The 20,587-nt window shown below is 35.8% G+C and overlaps 1 protein-coding gene across 1 annotated transcript; it reads right to left on the reverse strand.

Annotated features, from left to right (window-relative positions):
• Nucleotides 1-416: 416 nt before the first annotated feature.
• Nucleotides 417-20,070, reverse strand: LOC135794281 (neuropeptide CCHamide-1 receptor-like). The gene is given in 10 exon segments (XM_065305499.1): nucleotides 417-1,512; nucleotides 1,875-2,116; nucleotides 2,201-2,334; nucleotides 2,337-2,531; nucleotides 2,724-2,765; nucleotides 2,768-2,949; nucleotides 3,025-3,111; nucleotides 3,113-3,307; nucleotides 4,523-4,583; nucleotides 19,645-20,070. Coding segments are annotated over 8 exon segments (1,239 nt in total). The 5' UTR covers nucleotides 3,220-3,307; nucleotides 4,523-4,583; nucleotides 19,645-20,070; the 3' UTR covers nucleotides 417-1,262.
• Between the last annotated feature and the right edge of the window lie 517 nt (nucleotides 20,071-20,587).

The following is a 20,587-nucleotide window of genomic DNA, read 5'->3' on the forward strand; positions in this document are numbered from 1 at the left end:
TTGAAAAATCGAAAAATCATGAACAAAAAATCTCAAAAATAACTCAAAATTTAAACCTATCTGAGCTAATTTTGAAATTATTGTTACTATACTATACGCAATGTGAAAAATAGGAATATTTTCTCACTTGATCAGTTTACGCCTAGGCAACACACACTACTTTTAAAATTTTAACTTCGAACATTGAAGTCTAAGATTGATGTTCTTGGGAAGATACGCCTTCGTGAATTTTATACCCCTTTCATATTCTTAACATGCAGATTTTCTTAACTTAAATACCGCTTAAATACTTTTCCTGACACTTCCTAAAACACACCTACACAATCTTTCGCACGGAGTTAAAATAACACGATTGCCACATAAAAATTTGCATTTTAAATTAAAGTGGTAGAAGTAGTAAATATTTTATCTGTAGCTGACGTTAAATATTTATTAGTTTCTTAATACATAGCCAATTTATACATCTTATCACATACATATTTTCCAAACAGTTCTAAATTAAATAGAGCGTGGTCCAAGGGATGGATTTAGTAGAACTTCTTTAGTTTTTGTGAGAAAAATAAATACTTTCTTTTGAGCAACTGTACAAGTAGCGTAAAGACGCTAGAAATAGTAAAATAAATTATTAATATAAAATAAATGCTTTTATCAATTATTAATGTAATATTAAACTTGCTATACTTTAAATTTTAAACATTAAACTATTTCTATTCTACGAAATTTCTATGCCTACTAAAATTTTTCAATGTGCGCCGGTACAAGCATGAACGTGAAAAACATAGATTGATTTTCATATCACATCAAGTAGGTATCAAGTATGGGTACGCACATTATCAAATTAACCGTGAATCTACATTTAGACAAATAGACATCTGCATAATATGTATCAAACCTAAATCACGTGCATGAATCTTCCTAACATGACACTTCCTTAGTCATAGTTCGTATTACTTAAATTATGTCTTACTTTCTCCCATTTAATAATTCTTTTGTAATTCTTAATCAATATGCATCATGAAAACTGAAAGGAATATTTGAGTTTAATCGGAAGTTGCACATTGAATACGACATTGAATATAATTCAAAATTAAGCAGTAGGTAAGTGTGTGATTATTAGAATGTCTTATAGCCTAAATAAAATTTAGTTAAATATTTAACATTTAGATTTCCCGCTCCTCCAGAATGAATTTTGTTCATAAGTACATTTTTTTTTTGTTTTTGATAAGTTCTTGGCCACACGTGCAAACCCTGTGATAATTGCATTACATCTTACTGCATGCGAATTCTTTACCATTGCCATTGCCGAGGAGCATGATGGACGTCTCGCGGCTGTAGTCGCGGTTGGTGCCATCCGTATTCCGTCGGTGGGAGCTGCCTTGATTGCCTCTGGTGTTGATGCGATTACAAACTGACTGATTTCGTCGCGTAGAGACAATGGACATGGTGGTGGCATGATGATCCGGGCAAGTGTAACAGCGATTGCGTTCCCGCTTGATGTAGAAGAACAGATATCTGTGGGGTGCAGAGAAAAAAAAACGTGAGTTATTAGGTGGATCAACGTGCCGCAAGGAGTGGACGCGAGAAACTCGATAATCTCTTCGTGAATTCGTACATTCCCCTTTAAGTGAGAATTATTATATTCGTATGATAATCTCCTTCGGTGAGAGTTTATTCTGATAGTCCGGATTGTCACTGACTAATGGGTACGCTTCCCAGCTTCCAGTTGTTCGGGAATATAGCGCGGCAAACTTCCATAGAAACTAATTTAGTTTGAAATGGATGGTTCGCAGCGACGGCGTTCAAGGGTTTAATATGAAAAATTCGCCGATATGAAGAGAGCGACAAGACGCGATGGAATTTAATAAGAAAATTACCGGTTAAAGTGTTTTCGAAAGGTGCCACTAACACAATACAGTGCGATTGGATTAACACACGAGTTGATGAAGCAGAGACAGAAGCCGATAATGCGCGTGCAATGCCAGTAGACGTTGTAGACCTCATCGAAGTGTGGGTAGAAGTAGAACGCCAGCATGAAGACGTAGTACGGAAGAAAGCACACCGCGAAAATAACGACGAAGATGAGCACCGTAAATGCTACCTTCCTCCGTGCGCGAATCTAAACAAGATTGATATTGAGTTCATTAAATCAAGTCTTGTTCACACTTTGATGTACTTAGCTAAAATGGCTTAGTATGCATACCTGCCGATGTGTTCCCTGGGTCTCCCCGGGAACATTCCTAGTGCTCACCAGAAGATGGTTTGCCATCAACCAATAGAATACGGTGATAATACAGAGTGGAATCACGTATAAGATGAGGAAACGGGTCATAACGTTAATTTTGGATATTTGTTGTCTAGCCATTCTTGTGGGTATGGATAGCACACCGTGAAATTTCGGGATTTGTTGGCGAGAGTCCAGGTCATGGTGAGAAGGTGCGAACCGACGGCAGCTGGAACTGCGCAGATCCCAGCGAAGATCCAAATTAACACCGCGATTATAATCGTCACTCGTGTTGCCGTCTTGTTGCCACCTGGAGAGTAAATAAACAAATTACCATCGATGCTTTGCCTCCCTAGAACAGAAAAGCTCTTTCATTGTTATTAGATAGAAGCTAATTCGCATGAATATTATAGACGTGCGCAGGGAAGCAAAGTGTAAAGCCAGGCGCTGGAAATAAAACAAACACAACACGAATTGATATAAAATGCCCCGGAATTATCACCTGAGGCATGCATCTTCTTTAGTGGATTTACGATGGCAAAAAGCGGTTCGCTGAAAGCGCCGTCAGTGTAAACACGGACACGCCGACCGAGATGTCCTTTGCGGTTTCGGATATCTTGCAGATTAATTCACCCCATGGCCAGGACTCGACAGTGTATATAATCGACGTGAATGGAACGCTTGTGAGAATTACCAGTAGGTCAGCCAGCGCCAAGGATAAGATGTAGCTGCAAAAGTTGACACATTTTTAATTTAAATGCAAGAAACCAGCGAGGGCCAGAAGAAGCGAAATCCGAACTCACGTGTTCGGAACGTTGCGCATGGTGCGGTGTCGCATGAAGATCAACACCAGCGTCCCGTTCCCAAGCACACCAATGACGAAGATGAAGAAAAATGACGGGGACGATATACGTCTCCGGGCGTTTTGAAAATGGAATGTAACTGTTTTCTTCTCCCATCAAACCGTCGGTTAATAGGGATTCGCCCGTATCATTCATTGTAAGTGTTTATGTTTTTGTTCCTATATTTCACTAAAACTGCTTATTAAAACTGCGTGGGCGTGTCGCTGGTTCAGTCGACTTGTATCTGAAATGAAGACATTAGCATGACTTTGATGAAAAGCACAATAATCAAAATAAATTTTCATTTGAACAGGATTAATAGCCGCGTGTCTCGTAAACTGTACGCTGTACACACAAGACAACCATCATTAATCTAAATTGTTGATGTTCCTGATCCCGATTGCTAAAACCACAATTAAAGGATGTAGAGTCCTTGCCAAAATGGGAAAACATTTCCGCTTCGTGGCTGTTCTTACAATAAATGTTCATGAATAGTAAAAATCTTGAAAATTGTAACTAAAGACGACAGTCAAAATTTTTTAAACGATTTAGATTTTTGTTTTGATTTCTACGCTTTGAAAGTTCAACATTTAAATTGTTTTGCTATCAGGTGCAAGTGCAGCAAAATCAATCTATCTATTTCAATCTCAGCAGTATACAATTTATTTTTGTTTATTTTTGGTTTCAACTTCAGTGCAAATTAAAGTACGGTGTATTTTCTGCTACGCAGTATCTTATTTCATGTATCTTTGTTTTGTGATAGAAGCGTTTGTTTTGCGCACATTAGCAAAGAAAATGAGTGGAATAAATTTGTCGCATAAATTTGTCTTTACCTTTCACGGCTCCTGCTCGAGTCCTGCGCGCGAGGTGAGCAGGGCGGCGTAGACGTCGCGAAGAAAGGGTGAACAACCGATCACGCCACTATTGCAAATACGCGTCATTTTCACGGTCGAACGCGTCAATTAATCATCCGAGCTGTTTACATTCTGTGTAGCGCGCTCCTTATTACAGTTTATTACGGCATGAAGAATGAAATATGCAATGTCAAATCAATTTTGGGATAGTGAAATCGACGTGCCGCGTCGCGCCGAACGTAGACTAAAAACACGCGTTAAGTAAACCGCGTGTCGTTTATAATCTCTAAGTATAATTTATGCAAGTTTATCGAATGGTTCGGCGTGGAATAAATTTCAACACGAAAATTTACACCTACGTTTAAAATTGGATACATATTGATATTCAGCGTTTTGAAAATAAGTGACTGCATACACTTTTATCTTGGTATTTATGCATTTTGGCGATACAAAGGGCCTTTTGGCCAAACTGCATCAATGTGAAGATATTTCAACCCTTATCTTTATTTACAAACATGTCGTATTTATACACAATACGCAAATTTATTAAATTGGCAGGGAAATCCTTTTAAATCCCTAATCATAACTTTAACAACATTTCTTACCTTCCTCTGCTCGCAATCTGATATATTCTCAAAGTCAGAATCCGGCATAACAGATGCAAATCTGGGAAGCAAATGTGAAATCTTGATTAGCATAAATTACACTCAAATATTAGTTATGATATTTCTGTCAACAACTGGCAGTTTGCCAGCCTACCAATATTAGGAATGAATTCAGTAATTAATTTGCAGTTTTATATTTTAAAACAAATGAACATAATCATTCGTTAACTCTATAACGAAAGTTCAAGTTTAAGAAACTAACCATCTTCCTATGTTGTCAAGAGACACAAAACGTATGAATATTACCAATAACAAAACTAATGAGAATAAATGGAGCTTTACTCTACTCATGACAAAGATCCTTGCTGTAGAAGAGTGTAGGCGTAGATATAGAAAGCACTGGACTTGTCCTGCTCACTGAGCGTGTATTTTGTTCGTATTTGTAATTCATTGTTTTCCACTTGTTTTACGTTGCAATGTGTTATATTATTTTACTGACCATAGTGACGAATAATATATATTTTCCTGCGCAACGTCTTGGATGCACTCATTAAGCGCTGCACTGGTGGAATTTTCATAATCTTATTATATTTTGACGTACATTGAAAACTTAATTTAATATTGTTTTATTATAGTCGAACAGCAATATCTTATGATCCCAGCAAAGCCAAAATGAGTTTTAGCGCGTTTCTTGTGATTTTCTCAGTGATTTAAATATTAAAGTATTTCTATTTTATTACTAAAATCTCACTTTACATGCAGTGCATTTGCATATTATATTTTTCGAACTTGTGCGAATGAAAACACAATCTGAAACGATTAGCATAACATGCATGCGAGATTACTACTAATCCAATGCGCATTTTGCGCTTAACTTAATTTAAATGTAATAAATTGTGTTAATTGAATATCTCAATAAAAACGTATGGCAAAATATTTAGATGGAAATTATATCTTCCGCACAATGATAAGATGGCGCACTTGTGTATTCATAAAATTATCTGAAATTAGAACAGCGTTTGTTAACTCATATCTAAATCTAAAATTAAAACCATCAAGTTAGTTCTTGCTTAGTTTTTCCACCAATTTGGCACCTTTAAGCCGGTTTAAGAGGGCTAACAATTTACTCCTTTATCGTTTAGACACACTAAAGTATGTGCGTCCATAGTTTCCCACCGCACTTAATCAAGTTTGTCGCCGAGCTGGAAACTTCGCATCTTTTAAGGTGCTTAGTGTGTTCCCAGATTTATCATCTTGGCATTAAGTATGCAAATGTTTCCCGCGAAGACGAAGTGCAACTCTCAACGCTTTCGAAAAATAAACGTGCCATAAATTGGCCAAAAATATTTGATTTGCTCAAGGGTAACACGCTTAATTATTTAACATTAATTTACATGTAGATACATTCGCGGCCTCTTATTAGTTGTTCATTACTTAACGCGATAATTTATAGCTTCACGTTGTGGACATCGTGAACACATGTACTCTATTCAAACACCCCGTGCTAGTCAAATTGATCTCACAATTGAAGCGTGCTTTAAACTGATTAATGTTCTAAATAATTTTCTATTCATAGTTCACGTGGGTCTCGGTCGCACATCGAAAAGGAATGAATTTGAAAAATTGAACTAACTATGCGAGCAAATATCCGCCGGTGCTCGATTAATAAATGTGTTTGCGTTCACGTTCATGGGATGCACGGCTTCTATAAATATTTGCCTCGATTTTTGCAAACTTCTCTATAGCTAAGTGACTGATAAACGTAATCTCAATTACTTTGCGATTATCGTAACACTAGTGTAACGAAAGTCTTGTTAGTTATTTGCATTTTACGCGGTGTTCATTTTGCATTGACAATAAGCTTAACACGCTTGAAAAACTCGAAAATGACTTAAGTAAGGTTACGTTTTCGTATCCTTTCTTAAAAGGATATTCTTTGTTTGTATTCTTAGGTCTCTAATGCGCCGTATTTAACAAACACTAACAAGACATTGTTAGATTACAATTATAATTAGTATCTTTGTATTAGGACACGGAGAGCAAACACGAAGCGAAAACAAAAGGACATTTAATTTATGATCCGTGGCACCGAAAAGGAAGCACATTTTTACTAATTTTACTAATTAGCACTATCTAAAAATATATATTTCTGAATGATAAATATAATAATAGAATCTTTGCAGCAAAATTCGCGATAACTTTTTAAGTAAAATTTAATTTATTGAGAAATTTTATTAAAAAGTAAATAAAAACTAAACGTTAAAACTGAAATTAATTCATTCACTAGAGTAAAAAATAAAAGGAAACCCTAATAATCTGAAAAGTTGAAAACTGCAAAGTTGAAAATAGATAGTTAAGCCGTGGTTTCAAATCAGCATTTTAGTGAAATATATTTGACGGACTGATTGAGGAATTATCTTTTACAGTACGTACCAAAACGGAACAGAAAAGCAAATAATTTCAAAAGGTCGTTGTCAACACTGTTTAATTCCACTATGTTGAGAAATAACGTTCATATCCTTGCTTTGTGTTGATAACGCTTTAAATTTTTTGAAAATTACGTTGGCAAACTTAACTCTTAAAATAAATTTTGAAAAAATTCGTTAAGAACTTATATTGAAAACTTTTGGAGTTAAGAACACGTCGATCGTATTTCCAAACAATGTGTGCAATTAAAAGACCTGATATTAAGTAATGTATGTTTTCACTGTATTCTTACCACAAGACTGCCGCTGAAAGTTCGCCAGAAAAGCACATTGTATTAGAAAACACCACCAATAAATTCGATTAATTCACCAGCATCGACTTCGCGGACCGCCTGCTTGCTCTTGTCATGCATTGTTGGCACTGGCGCGCCACGTTCGCGCTCGCGGGACAAACAAAAACGTAATTAACGCCGGCTTAATAATTAGTACACCACCAGCAAGCACTTAACTGGCATCGCACGACCCGTCGACAAGTACACGCCGTTCGCCCGAAACTTTCCCACTTTCCGCCCAACCAACCATCCGGCTATCCCGGTGTGTTACACATTTTCCCGCCCGACTTCCGGACAAAAATCAGATATCAAACGCTCCGGTTAATTCATCGGGGCCCGTGTCGCTCGCACTCGCACTCAATCGCAAAGAGCGCGCGCTTTGCGCTGTTCACCGCACACGCGCTAATGTTGCGCTGTCTGCCGGTGACTGGTAGATAGTTTAAACTTTAAAGTTTGATCATATAGATTAGTCCGGGGAGTGCAAGCGTTATCGAGATGGCTGGCATAGCTCGCGTGCGGCGATGCGACTCCGAACGCGAGTTGGAAGCTGTTTGAAGATGTGCTACCAAATATTTATACCTACTTGCTTCGAGTGGGTTGGCAGATTGGTGGTGGCTGCGGCCGCTGTGATTAAAATTAATTTGTTGTTGATGATTGCACAACTGGAAGTCAAATTTTGTTCGAAAACTTTTACTCCCTCACTGCGCACTGTACACCTCCAACAATAAACACTGTTTAAGCAAAAATTGTTATTTGCAAGTTGGAAATTTCGAGTGCATTAAAGGGAATGCGATAGGAATCGTCCGGCTCCCGTCGAAAACAGCGGTGACTAAACCGGTTGCCGTTAAAAGTCGCAGGTAAGCACACCCAAAGCAGCAATAATTATTTCTTTATAATTTAATTTATTTCGTGTTTTTCCAGCGCGAAAAAAACGAAAACAATATCAGCCTTTGGCGATGTTTAAAGAAGAACAACAGCCGCACAAAAATGTGCCGTTTTCTAGCAACTTCATTAGGCATTCATTTATTCAATACTTTATTAACACGAATATCGTTTGGTTTGGGTCTATATTAATTCGAATATTAATTGCTCTTCTTTTCGCTGGTGTTTGCTCGCGCGTTATGATTACGATTGCGATGTGCCAAAACAAATTTGGTGTAATTAAATTGTACGCCCTGCCATTATTATATTCGCATTATTTTTGCACGCGCGCCACATTTGGGATTCCGGAAAAGTACGTCGTGATGCGTGAATATGTATAAATCGTCTGCGGAAGTGTCGGGGACGGCGGACGGCGGCAGCAGTACGCAAAACCCCGCGCGTCCGCTGTCCGTCTCGCTCGAGTGTTTTGACCACCGCTCGCCGCGATATATAAAACTCGCGCGCGCAAAACGCGTCAAGCGTTAATTACTCAAATGCAATTTGGTTGCAGGGCGTACTTTATGCGCGTGTATATCTAATTGGTTTTCAAATTCGAAGGGGTAGATATAAATTATATTCATTCGCACGACTCGCGTTCGACGTAAAATGACGATCCACACAAATCGCATGGAAAATCACATGGAAAGTGGGCGGACATTCTGGATCTCGCATTGCAATCATGCCAATTTAGTATTCTGGTTTTAACACTACATATTTCTATAGCTGTATTTTTCAGATAAATATTTTTGGATCGATTTATTCAAGTTCTATCCAATTATTTTTTTACTTGGAATTCGAAGTCAGGTATAGTTAAAAAGCTGCTTGGGAATATTTCAGAAATATCTACTTATAGTTATCTTCTTTCTTGATATACTTCAACTTTGAGAGGATTCTGAAGCCCGTCTTCGGGATTTTTAACAAACCTGCATTCTTGAACCTTTTCCTTAAAGATTTGCGTTAAGTTAGTATATGGATTTTCAGGTTAGTTCCATGACAAAAGCGATTTTTGTTTTCCAAACAAAGGAATATGTTTAACACTTTAAACATGCAGAGTCAAAAATATAAAAAATGTAAAAATAATATTTTTTATATTATGTTAAATCTATAAGTGACTAATTGATCATTAATTGTTCACTAATTTGTAGTTTAAGATTTTTGAGATTTTACTGAATTTAACCGAACGTAAAAACTCAACCTTCTAAGATTTGGAAAAATTCTATTGTTTTACAAGTATTTACTCGAAGTATTTTTGTAACTATTATTTCTTATTATAGGTAAAAGTATTAAATTCAAGCTAATGTTTACTTCTTCCTGAATTCATCCTTCATATTTATGTTATATCTTCTACACGCTTCTTTACAAAATCAAAACCGACCTTTCACATTCCTTTTATAGGTCGGGCGCATGACACACATTTTATCAAGCTTCTGCGCGTATTGTCGCATTGGGAATAATGCATTTTATAAAATAAATACGTTTATGGGGCACGGCGAGCCGCAGCAAAATATGATTGTGCGCATTGTTGGTCCAATTACGCGCGTCCGTGTGTGCGTGCGGCGCGTGTGATGAAGACACAGTGCGGCTGTGAAGAAGTTATCAGCGTAATATATTGGCGCTAATTAAAACAATGACGACGTGGACGCTAACGGCCGACGCGAGAGCCGTCGTATAGACAACGCAGCGGCGCGGTTTTTGTGAATAATTTATCGTCGTCGAGAGAGTGAGATTGTTTCTAATGAACTATAATTAAATTTATCTACATAATATAACGTCGGCACGTTTGCCATGTGTGTTGCAGTAACAACCAAACAACTCGAGATTATTTTTAAAAAGTTATTAAGTAATTATTTTCATGTGGTTTTATCAATAAACCCTTGGCATTTTTAGTACGAGTTTATTTACTTATAAACATAAATTCAACAAATTTTTACCGCTAGGAGTGTGCAAAAAAACTTTAAATTTTATTCGTCGTATTGATTTCTTAATCAAAACTAATTAAATCTGATATACCAGAACTCTTAAACTGAGCAATGTAAACTATAAAATTAAATAAAAACTTAAGATTGCACTTGGCACCTATTGCAAATATATGTCGAAACACTAGAAACAAAAATCAAAGCCTACTTCGTTGAATTTCTTTGAAATAGCTATGAAAAGTAATAGAGTCATGAAATTGCTTCATGTTTATTATCGAATTTATTTAAATGCTGTAATCAAAATAAATGTAATTAGGAATTGATTTTTCTTATGGAATACTTTGAAGCTGTTTTTGTATGCACGTGCAATGCACTAACAACACATAATTTATTATTACAGTATTTCTTATTGCAAGTAATATAAGAATCTTTGATCAAATTCTCTTTGAGTCTCAAGTTTTTGTAGTTAAAACTCTAGGGATCTTCAAGCAAAAATGACAAATAAAATGGAAAAAGGTTAGAAAACACAAATCAGATTTATTGCTATAGCAGTGTTTTTATTCAAAAAATGTGCAAATTGGGATTTTTGCCCAACGAATGAAAATTGCATTATATAATCTTCCTACGTGCTGGGATTTTGCAAAACAAATGCTTGGGTGTTGAGAATTAATTAAATTAACGGTATTTTCTTCGTTTTTGTATGTGTATATCCTGTACTTGAAAGTGGGCGAGTTTCGAGGATTACTTAAATTATAACAACGCTTTGATTTTCTTTGCTTTTCTGCTTACCTCTCCGCGTAATAAACATAAAGCCCTCAGCACGTGTAGATCGAGGACGCGCCAAAATTAGATCTCTGCAATTCAACAAAATTGCTTTAATACCATTCAATAATAAGTTGTTTACTATTTCAGCCTCTTCTGTAAATAATTGCAAATTAGATACGACCACCAGCATAATAAAATTGCATTTTGAAATTCTATTATATTATAGTTAACAATTCTAATTCCACAATTGTGTGACTTCGCACTATTCCTGAATGAATTTTCAATTTTCCACACTCACAGTGTCAAAGTAAAATGCACCGCGTGGGTAGCGACGGACGTCGATTTTTGAGCGATTTTCCACGTGTAGATTTAATTAAAGCGCATTCAAGACAGCGCCGGTTGACACTAATCATAATCAGTTTGGGCTGCGATGGAACTCGGAGGATATTTAAATGGGTATCATTGATGATCGTCAAGAATGAATTAGCCATCAGGCGATTGAAAGGAAAAAATCTGCCACAAAGGATATCATTAAAATTTATCTAGTACAAAGCGTTTTTTCGGTAATTAATTACACTAAAAACGATAATAACGCTTCTATTAATCGCGAACATTGTGTGCGCATTAAAAATGAATATCCCTTAAGTCATCAATCCTCCACCGGCTGCGAAAAGCAATTAATTTTGTTATGCACCGAATTATGCGTCAAGAAAATAAAACAAACTTCAAAAACAAAGGAGAAAGGTCAATTTATAAATAAAAAAGGACTTACAACAGTGTTTGTTTTTCTACGTTTCTTCTCGATCAGAAGTGGGGTAAGTGAAATGTGCAGTTTGCTTTACATCACTGCGTTTACACAAGTGCTCACGAGAACAAACATTTCAATTGCAATTGCAAACGTTCTGTGCGTTACACAGCTGCGTGCCTGTAGATTCTGCTGTGTCACGTCTTTCAAAACAAATTGCTAAAGTCAATTAAGCGTCTACCGGTCATCCAATAAACGGGATTTCCTTTGAGATCTAATTGCAGCCAAATGGAAACCAAGTATAAACATCAGAATAAATGTAATGTCGTTTTGAGAGTGCCTAAAACGACCGGTATATGTACACAGCCATGAATTTTAACGATATCTTGTCTTAAATTTTAATATAACACCTGCAATTATTTTTAAATGTAGATTTGTGAGGCTTTTATGCAGATAGGAGCTGTATTTATGCGCTGCGGTGTAAATAAATTTCCAGCCGTGTTTTGTAAAGGACCCCAGTGCCCCGGCGTGCGCGATTCGTTCGCCTCAAGTGTTTTGAGCATTTCCATTTATTTGAAGACCGATCTGCGTCGTGCGTATTGTGTGACTTCATTTATTTGGTTACCCGCCTGCCCGAAATGTGTTCCGGCGCGATGCGCTCCCCAAAACGCATTTTTCTCTCAAGCAAAACAAAGAAATGGTGGAGGCGCCATCCAAAACAATTTTGCCCTGAAATGTGTCTAAATTATTGCAAACATGAAATTTAATTCAATTATTACTCCAAGTAGAGCTGAGGTTTGGCGGGATATAATATTGCACACACGTGGGCTGACCTGGTGTCACATCATGGCCGGTTTCCAGCGAATATATTCGCACATTTTGCCATCAATTACACAACAATTGGTGGTGCCCGACGTTCCCGACCATTTCGGCCACCAATGTTGACTGAACATCGATTGTCGTAATAAACTTTACTATAATTGAAGGGCATAAGTAGTTGACAATGGCGTGTTATGCAATGTGCGTCGCAAATTATTAATGTGTGGAGCCCGTCATTAATTCCGGATGAGAAGTGCGATCTGCCGCCCGCCTACACGCCTCAATAATGTATCACGCAGCACGATGTGCGGAAAAACAAGGAGCGTTCAGTAAAATCACAAAACCGGCATATCGAGCTCTGATAAAGAGTTATGTATGGAGTTGTGGTAAATATCTTGATCAACACCCGCATCGTCATTCGCGGTTGAGCGAGTTCAGCATGTCCTGACGTCACGGAAGTGAGTGAGTCGCAAACATGCTGGGCTTGCAAAAATAATTGAATCTCACCGGTGTAATTTTTGCGCGTGGCGCGAGCAATTGTTTCCTTGTGCGGTTTCCATGGAGCACTCGTCATAACCTGAGCGCAGTTTTTGATAAAATTTTAGACCCTTTTGAGTGATTAATGACTCGGAAGATAATAATATCTACGTCTAGACTAGCGATAAGCAACCATTAGTCAAAAATCAAAATTTGTGCAAGGTTTCCAGTTAGCAAAGCGGTAATGGCATGGTTTCGAATAATTAATACCCGGATTCAAACATAGCGAAGTTAGTAAGTGCTTTCGGGGTGCTATTAAACCCGTTATTTTTATTTTCTGAATAATTATATAAATGGATAGAATCAGTATTTTTCTAAAATTTAATTTTACAATATTTATTTCTTTTATAATTCTTACAGAAAAATAATATGCTTTGTAAGTTTTTTTAAAAATCAAGCAATAAAATAAAATAATTTAACTAACTGTCCACAGATTTTGTGTTTTTGATAAAAAAAATAGTCGATTATTAATATTAGAGCCTCTTACTAACTCTCTCCTACTAACAATTTCCGAAGAATGTACATAGTACAAACTTACTACAAACCTAAATGAACCTACAGCATTTGATAATTTCATAGTAAACGCACGACAACATTAACATTCCAGTAACCAACTTAGCTATTTAATAACGCACCGAGATTGAACTGTGAAGGCTATGAAGCAATTCTGCACGCGCGGATTCGCCAGAGCCATAATATTCCGTCCTGTGCGGATTTTCGACCCCCTTGAAGCGACTAAACGACATCGCTTATTGCTTCGTGTCGCGGCTGCTAGGTCCTTCGCGTCTTAGACGCATCCTCCATTCTTATAACATTATCTATAACGCGGCTCCGCTTTTACGATGCACTTTAACAGCGTTTGCGTATTGGCGTATTGGAGGACGGAGCCGGGGCTTAATGCCATTTAGGACAAATAGGTACTAACTCAGCATCGGTACGGAATTGTGACATCCCGCAGTGAAGCCGCGCAGTTAATTTACTTGCCGTAAAGTTGAAGGATTCCCGAGGTTTATCCCGAACGTGATACAAGTGCAGTGTTACACGGCTAAAGGCTTCAAAACACTCGCTTTGATTATGCGCTTCACTCGCGATCATTCAATGTATGCAAATTATGCGTCATTTTTAAAAACAAGATCAAGGTGATCGCCGTGTATGCAAATGATACTCTTGTCTCCTGCGGAAGAATCGTTTGCGTCAGTGCGCAAATTTGTCTCAAAATTAGAAGGTCTGCTGAGAAGATGCCTTATTTATCATCGAAACTACCACATTTTCTTACTTATTCCGAAATTACGGAGAAAAATTGAATATCGTTATGTTGCGATATGAAGCTTTTACCATATTCAAATTTCCAGCGTTAGCATGTTATTGTTTATCGGTTCTACACAGTGTCAAGCAGTGTCTGCAAAAATTACTTAGCGTGGCATGCAGCGCCCGTCGGATCGAAAAGGGCGATGACAAATACAATTTAGGCTGAAACACACACACGCTCAACACCACTTTGCAGCAATAAATTTGTCCTTCAGTTTTCGAATAAAGCCCACCTGCTGCTGGCTTCATCATATGAAGGGCTATTAGTTAAAGTCGGTAACTTTCAAAGCTTGATTTGAAAGGATTGTAATCGAATAAAAACGCGCATTTGACGCTACATGAAACAGTGTTTCAAAAATATTCAAATAACCGATTGAATATCAATAGAAAATTTTCAAATAGAGTAGATATATAAAAAGATTGAATCCAATATAAAAAGAAAATTTGTTTTTCACCCTGAAAATGATCTACGCTGTCGGTTTGTTTGTGGAATGTCTTCAACTACTTCGAAAGCTTTTCGCATTCAGGGATCGAGTGTGAATGACCAGTCGTCAAGCGCATTTAGGGATTGGTTCAATGCTCAAGGATCCCACTTGAAAACGTGGTATTTTAGGGAAAATCAATTCCAAAAATAAAGAGAAAAGTAAATATCTAATACTTATCAAATATTCCACAAGTGTCTGTCATCCTATCCGTCCTTGAATAGCACAAGCAGGAAATGTAGGCTTAAAATTGATTTTTTACATCATTTCCATAATTCAGTCATAACGCCAGATTGACAGGATAGATAGAAGAAGATATGGGGTTAGATATGTATAACTGTTTTTGACGTGTTAACGTCTTTCAAAGACCGGTTCAGATTAGGATTTTGGATTATGGGTTATGCTCTTTGTGTGGATAGAACTCGGCTAATTAAAAAGGCCGAACAGTACGCGTGGAGTGAGCTGTTAATTATGAAGATGACATTTTAACAATACTAAATTATGTATATGATTTCAAAAAAATCGACAACTCAGTTTATCACATATACAAAAGGTACAGTGTAAAAATACATAGACCTAATCTTTAATATTTTTTTATTTGTTATGCTTTGAAGCAGAAACAACAAGATCTATTTTAGTAAATGTTGGCGTAAGGATTGTTTCAATAAAAAAAATTTAAATTATAAATTCTTAAATAGGGATTAAAAGTATATTTCATATAGAGAATCAGTCATAATTATCCTGAGTACCGCTCATATCTAAAAATTAAAATTGAAGATCTTATTGGCATAGGGCGCACATAACAGTGGATTGCAGTTATAATCCATAAATATAGTTTCTAGAAACAAGAAAGCAATAAGTCAGGATTCAATTCTACGCGGAGGTAGGTACAGCGGAAGCTTGTCTTATGTAAACAATTTGAATAAACAAAATGATTAAGCTTGCAGAGATGGTCTTATAACCTGTAATTCTAATTTTAAGCGGAACTCTGTTAAATTTCGAATAAAATTTGTTACTAGTGGGCGGTAATTATCTATGAAGTGTCTCATTTTTTCAATGACTGAACAAATATACTTATATAATGTCTCTTCAATAAAGATAGACACAACACTAAATTATAAATAAGAAAAATTGTTCAAAGATTATTTAACATCTGATTTTATCTTAAAACAAAGAAGCAGTGGCGTAGCAAGTGGTGTAACTGTGCCTACAGCAAGAATACGCATTAAAAGAAGGGATAATTGATAATTTATCAGTTAATCGCCAAAAAGAAAATGAATGTTATACAGTATACTTGTATGACAAAGCGGTTTATAAAAAAAATTGGCAAATAATGAATATCATGAAGTATAGTTTAAATTTTTTATGCAATACGACTTCTTTTATCAGATAAATGTCTTTATTAGACTTAAGCCAGTTATACGAGTAAGTGACAGGTTACATATTGCTTAGTCTACGATATCTTGTACTACCAAAAACTGCAGTTGAAGCAGTTGAAGTCCGCTATGACAAAGTAAATTTCTAAAACCATGTAACAACTACAAGGGAAACTGCAGATGCAGTGCAGTTTCTTGTCCAGTTCCAAACCTTGTTTCTTAGTTTTGTTATTCCCCGGGCACAAAATAGCGTGTAACTTGCTTATCGCTCCGGAACAATTGGTGAATTGGAATATAATTTATATATCATTGACCGCTAGAGAACCATAAACAGAACATGTGGATATTAGGAAATTTCAATAAATATGTTTCACTAAGAGCTGTACTAATCAGATAATCGGTTTTATATGATGTAGCTACTTTGCAATATATTTGTGCAAATCTCCCTTTAATTATGCTTTACGTGCAAATCAGAGTGGGCAGGTGGGCAAGTAATCACTGATTGGTAATTGTACAATCCCTCTTGCAACATAATCTAAACAGCAATGTAATGTGGGTGTTATTTATTTATAATTACCCATATGAACGTTATAATACGTTGGTCAAATTCAATAATAATTATTATTCTCGAGAAAATGTTATTGGCCCGATTTAATATTTCCCCAGAAACATATTGAAGATGATTTATCAGAAGTCAAGAGTTAAAATTTAAAATTACACTTAAACCTTCTCATTTTAAAATAGTAAAAACGATACAATGTCATTTATAACGAGAAATTTATAACATAAAATATATATGTGATATTTTTAAATAGATATATAAAAAAAATTAACAATATGGATTACGTACTCGACAAAGAAAAGAAAATATATGTGATACAATGTAGTAATTTGAACTAGAGTAAAGTTAAATCCACCGGACATAAATACGTATGACACGCACCTTGCAGAGAAGTAATCAAAAAGAGTGAACTAGCGAATGGGCTCAAAGCATCAAATATTTGTTGTCATTGTGTACAAAAACATGTTCTATAAATAATATATCTTCTGATCGGAAAAAGAAATGCTATTTATTGACATAACACACAAAAATATATTACTGTTAAATTAAAGTTTAAATTTAAATTGTGTTGACTTTGCAATTACTATTTTATTTTAAATTGAAGTATTTACCATTTAAGACAGTAATTAGATATTATACTAGATATAGGAGAGCAAATGACTAATTGGTTGACATCCAATAATTTATTTTTTAATATCAATATACTATAATGCTTATAAAAATTTCATTACTTTAAACTTCAACTACGGAAGTTCTTTAGAGCACACCCTTGATTTATACAACACTTTGAGCCAGAATTTTTCAATTATTTTAATAAATATTTTCTATTAGTATTTATTAACTAAATTTGATGTATAAGACTAGGTACAAATTCCGGTATTACTATAAAGCCTAACCCGAGCGTGCAGGCATATTGCTTAGTCTTCTTTTAACGAACTTTTATACTTAACTAGAAATATTACTTTTTGGTTTCGTGCCTGGAATTAATCGTCCATGTCCGCGCAAGTTATGTTCATCTCGCATTACGCTTCCTTCTAATGAACATAAAATCGACAACTATAATGAACGAAAATCTCTACGCGTCGGACCGACGACAAACATTTGATACAGAAAAACAATACTAGCATGACTATTATACAAAATATTCGCAGCACATGCAATACACATGCAATTAAAAATATTGGACTTTGTTGATCTCCATCCCGTTCGTTGATGTAACATCAAACTTTGTTGATAACATGCATAATATAATCAAGCTTACCACACACATATAAACATATTTAACTGTTGAAGCTTGCCAGCTCCTGTTTTATCGGCAATAAAAAAACCAAAACATTAACACCCTGCATACAGTGATTAAAAATGTTGGGAAGGAAAAGTTGTAATTGTAATTGACTCCGAATTGATGCGGAACGTATTTACCATATAAATGTGGGTGTTTATATATTACGCTTAATTCCAAACTTTTTAATAAATTAAACAAATGGAAAAAGTTTTCGACACATTGAAGTGCTTTGGTCGGCTGACATTGAAACAGTCATAAAATAAAAATAAAAACTTTTACAATATTCAAACTTTATTCTAATTAAAGTTTACAGTGGAGGGCAATTGGAGGCATTCCTTGCAGTATGCCGAATTCCGAAGAGCAGATCTTAACTTTAACGAAAACTTAATAAATGTAATTTCCCGTCGTCGAAATTAAGTTTCATGAAACACGTGAAAGGTGAGAGGTGATTTGCATTTTGTCGAACACAATGTAAAGACTGCGCTTACGACTGACTTTGGGCGAAAACAGCGCGTGGATATTTTTAGATGCAACTAGCATCAATTAATTTTATTCGCCGTGTTGCGCTATCTTTTATAAGTGTGATTCTCTGAGCGTGCTTCACTCTAGCTGTAACATACCTGCAAGTACTTCTAAGATGACAGAGTTAATTAAGAACGAAATTAATGTCGTTTATCGATTTTTATATTCGTAGGAATATTCATGAGGTGGTGAAAAGCTCAATATAAAGGGTAAGTTTTCAACGCTCGTATTTCTGATATCTTGTATCCAAGTGAAGACGACGGCTTTATTCGTTAGAATGGTCAGTGAAAATGTAAGATATGTAGCATATTGTTGCTTTATGCATTTCACATATTAAATTCCACTGCAATTTTTTTAACTAGTCGCACAATAACTTCGTCCATTTCAGAACTATCACAATAATTTAATTTAATGTGTTAAATTTCATTCAACCATTACTGTAATTCTTTCTCGAAATGTAAAAGATACGAAACATATGGCAATACATCATCAATGAATTTCACTTTGTTTATATCAGTAGTGTTGATGTCAAAAAGATACGTTTACACCTCAGTACACCACAGTTCAGAGTTTGTAAATGATCAAAATTATTTCCTGACTGGTACATTGCACATATAAACTGTATAATTGGTGAATTAATTTATTTGGAAGAATAACACGAATAATCATTCGAATATTAATTTGTGTTCACCGATAACAATGAAAAGAAGGCAAATTGTTTACTTTGTGGCAACAAGCACTTGAAATGAAATTGACCAAGCTTTTACATCAATTGCCGTTATGAAAAGTTTTATTTGAGAGGCAATGTATGAAAACATTACACAATAAGACCGGAAATTTGCACCATGAATCGAAATCAAAATTCAGCTAACATTGCCAGCTCATTTCAGTTCATGCCTTGGTTTGGAAGTTGATTTTTATATTACGTGTGTAATGTATTCAACTAGACGCATTCAAACCCACCGGCAATACAAAAAGGTCCTTTCAGACGTGTTCCAAAGAATGTATAATCGAAATTATAATTTGACACTCTATATTTTTATTTTAAAAGCTCAAATAAAAAATATTTTTTCTAAGTGAAGCTTTTGTTTCTTTACAGAATAAATTATGTGTGATTGATTATTACCTGCAGATTGTCGTTTTGTTCTTGGAGTGCTAACTTTTCACCACGTTGTAGAACGAAGTTTCTTTCCAGATCAACTTTAAACAAACTCCAGGAACATCTGCATGTTTAGTTCCGTTGTAGTTATTTTGTAATTTCAGGTAAAATCACACCCGAGGTTTATGTTTCTATCCCATTTTTAACAACAGTTTTCAGAACGGACACAATATTTTGTTTGAAGGTTGTAGTTTTGAACGGTTCAATTTATTTATGTGGCAAATGTATGGTTAATTTCAACAGGAGCTCGTTAACTGCAAGCCAGTCAGTTTATTGAAAAACTTTCCGACTTCCGAACATTTGAAATAATGAATTCGGCGCGTGAAACAAGTTAATAGAGCGCGGTTATCGTCAGGTCCGACAAGTCCGTGCTGTTCGCACCGTACGCACGCAGCTTGCCGAAACACAGTGAGAAATGTTTTCCAGCGTCCTAAACGCCGCCGCCAACGCGTTTCGCCAGCAAATGGGGAGCGAGCGCAAGCGTCCTGAACATTATCGTGAGATTTTTGACTCGGTAGGAAAGCGCATACCGTACTGCTACCAATCAACAAGCTTAAAGCATATGTAATAGTCTTGCAGTTATAGATTAATTGAACAAAAATTTTATTTTTCAAAGAAAATTTTATCATTATAAAATATATGGATGGAATTTTTTTGGGGGTTATTATGTCATATAAATATATTTTTCTGTTTCATTTATAAAAATAAGCGTTTAAAAACTATTCGAAACTCAGGAGATTAAAATCATAGAATATTGAATTAGGTACCATTGCAAAGAAAACTTACAGGCGTATTAACTTATCTGCGTGTCAAATGCGTGCCGGCGGCAGTTAGAAAGTAGTGAAAATGGAAGTAAATGTCTGAAATCCCACCTCAACCGTAACTGATTATTACGGTTGTAACACCGAAA

Source organism: Atheta coriaria, unplaced genomic scaffold (genome assembly GCF_025399875.1).
Source record: "Atheta coriaria isolate IRGN ID8LTWV9N9 unplaced genomic scaffold, Caltech_Dcor_3.1 hic_scaffold_1_pilon, whole genome shotgun sequence".
NCBI lineage: Eukaryota > Metazoa > Arthropoda > Insecta > Coleoptera > Staphylinidae > Dalotia > Dalotia coriaria.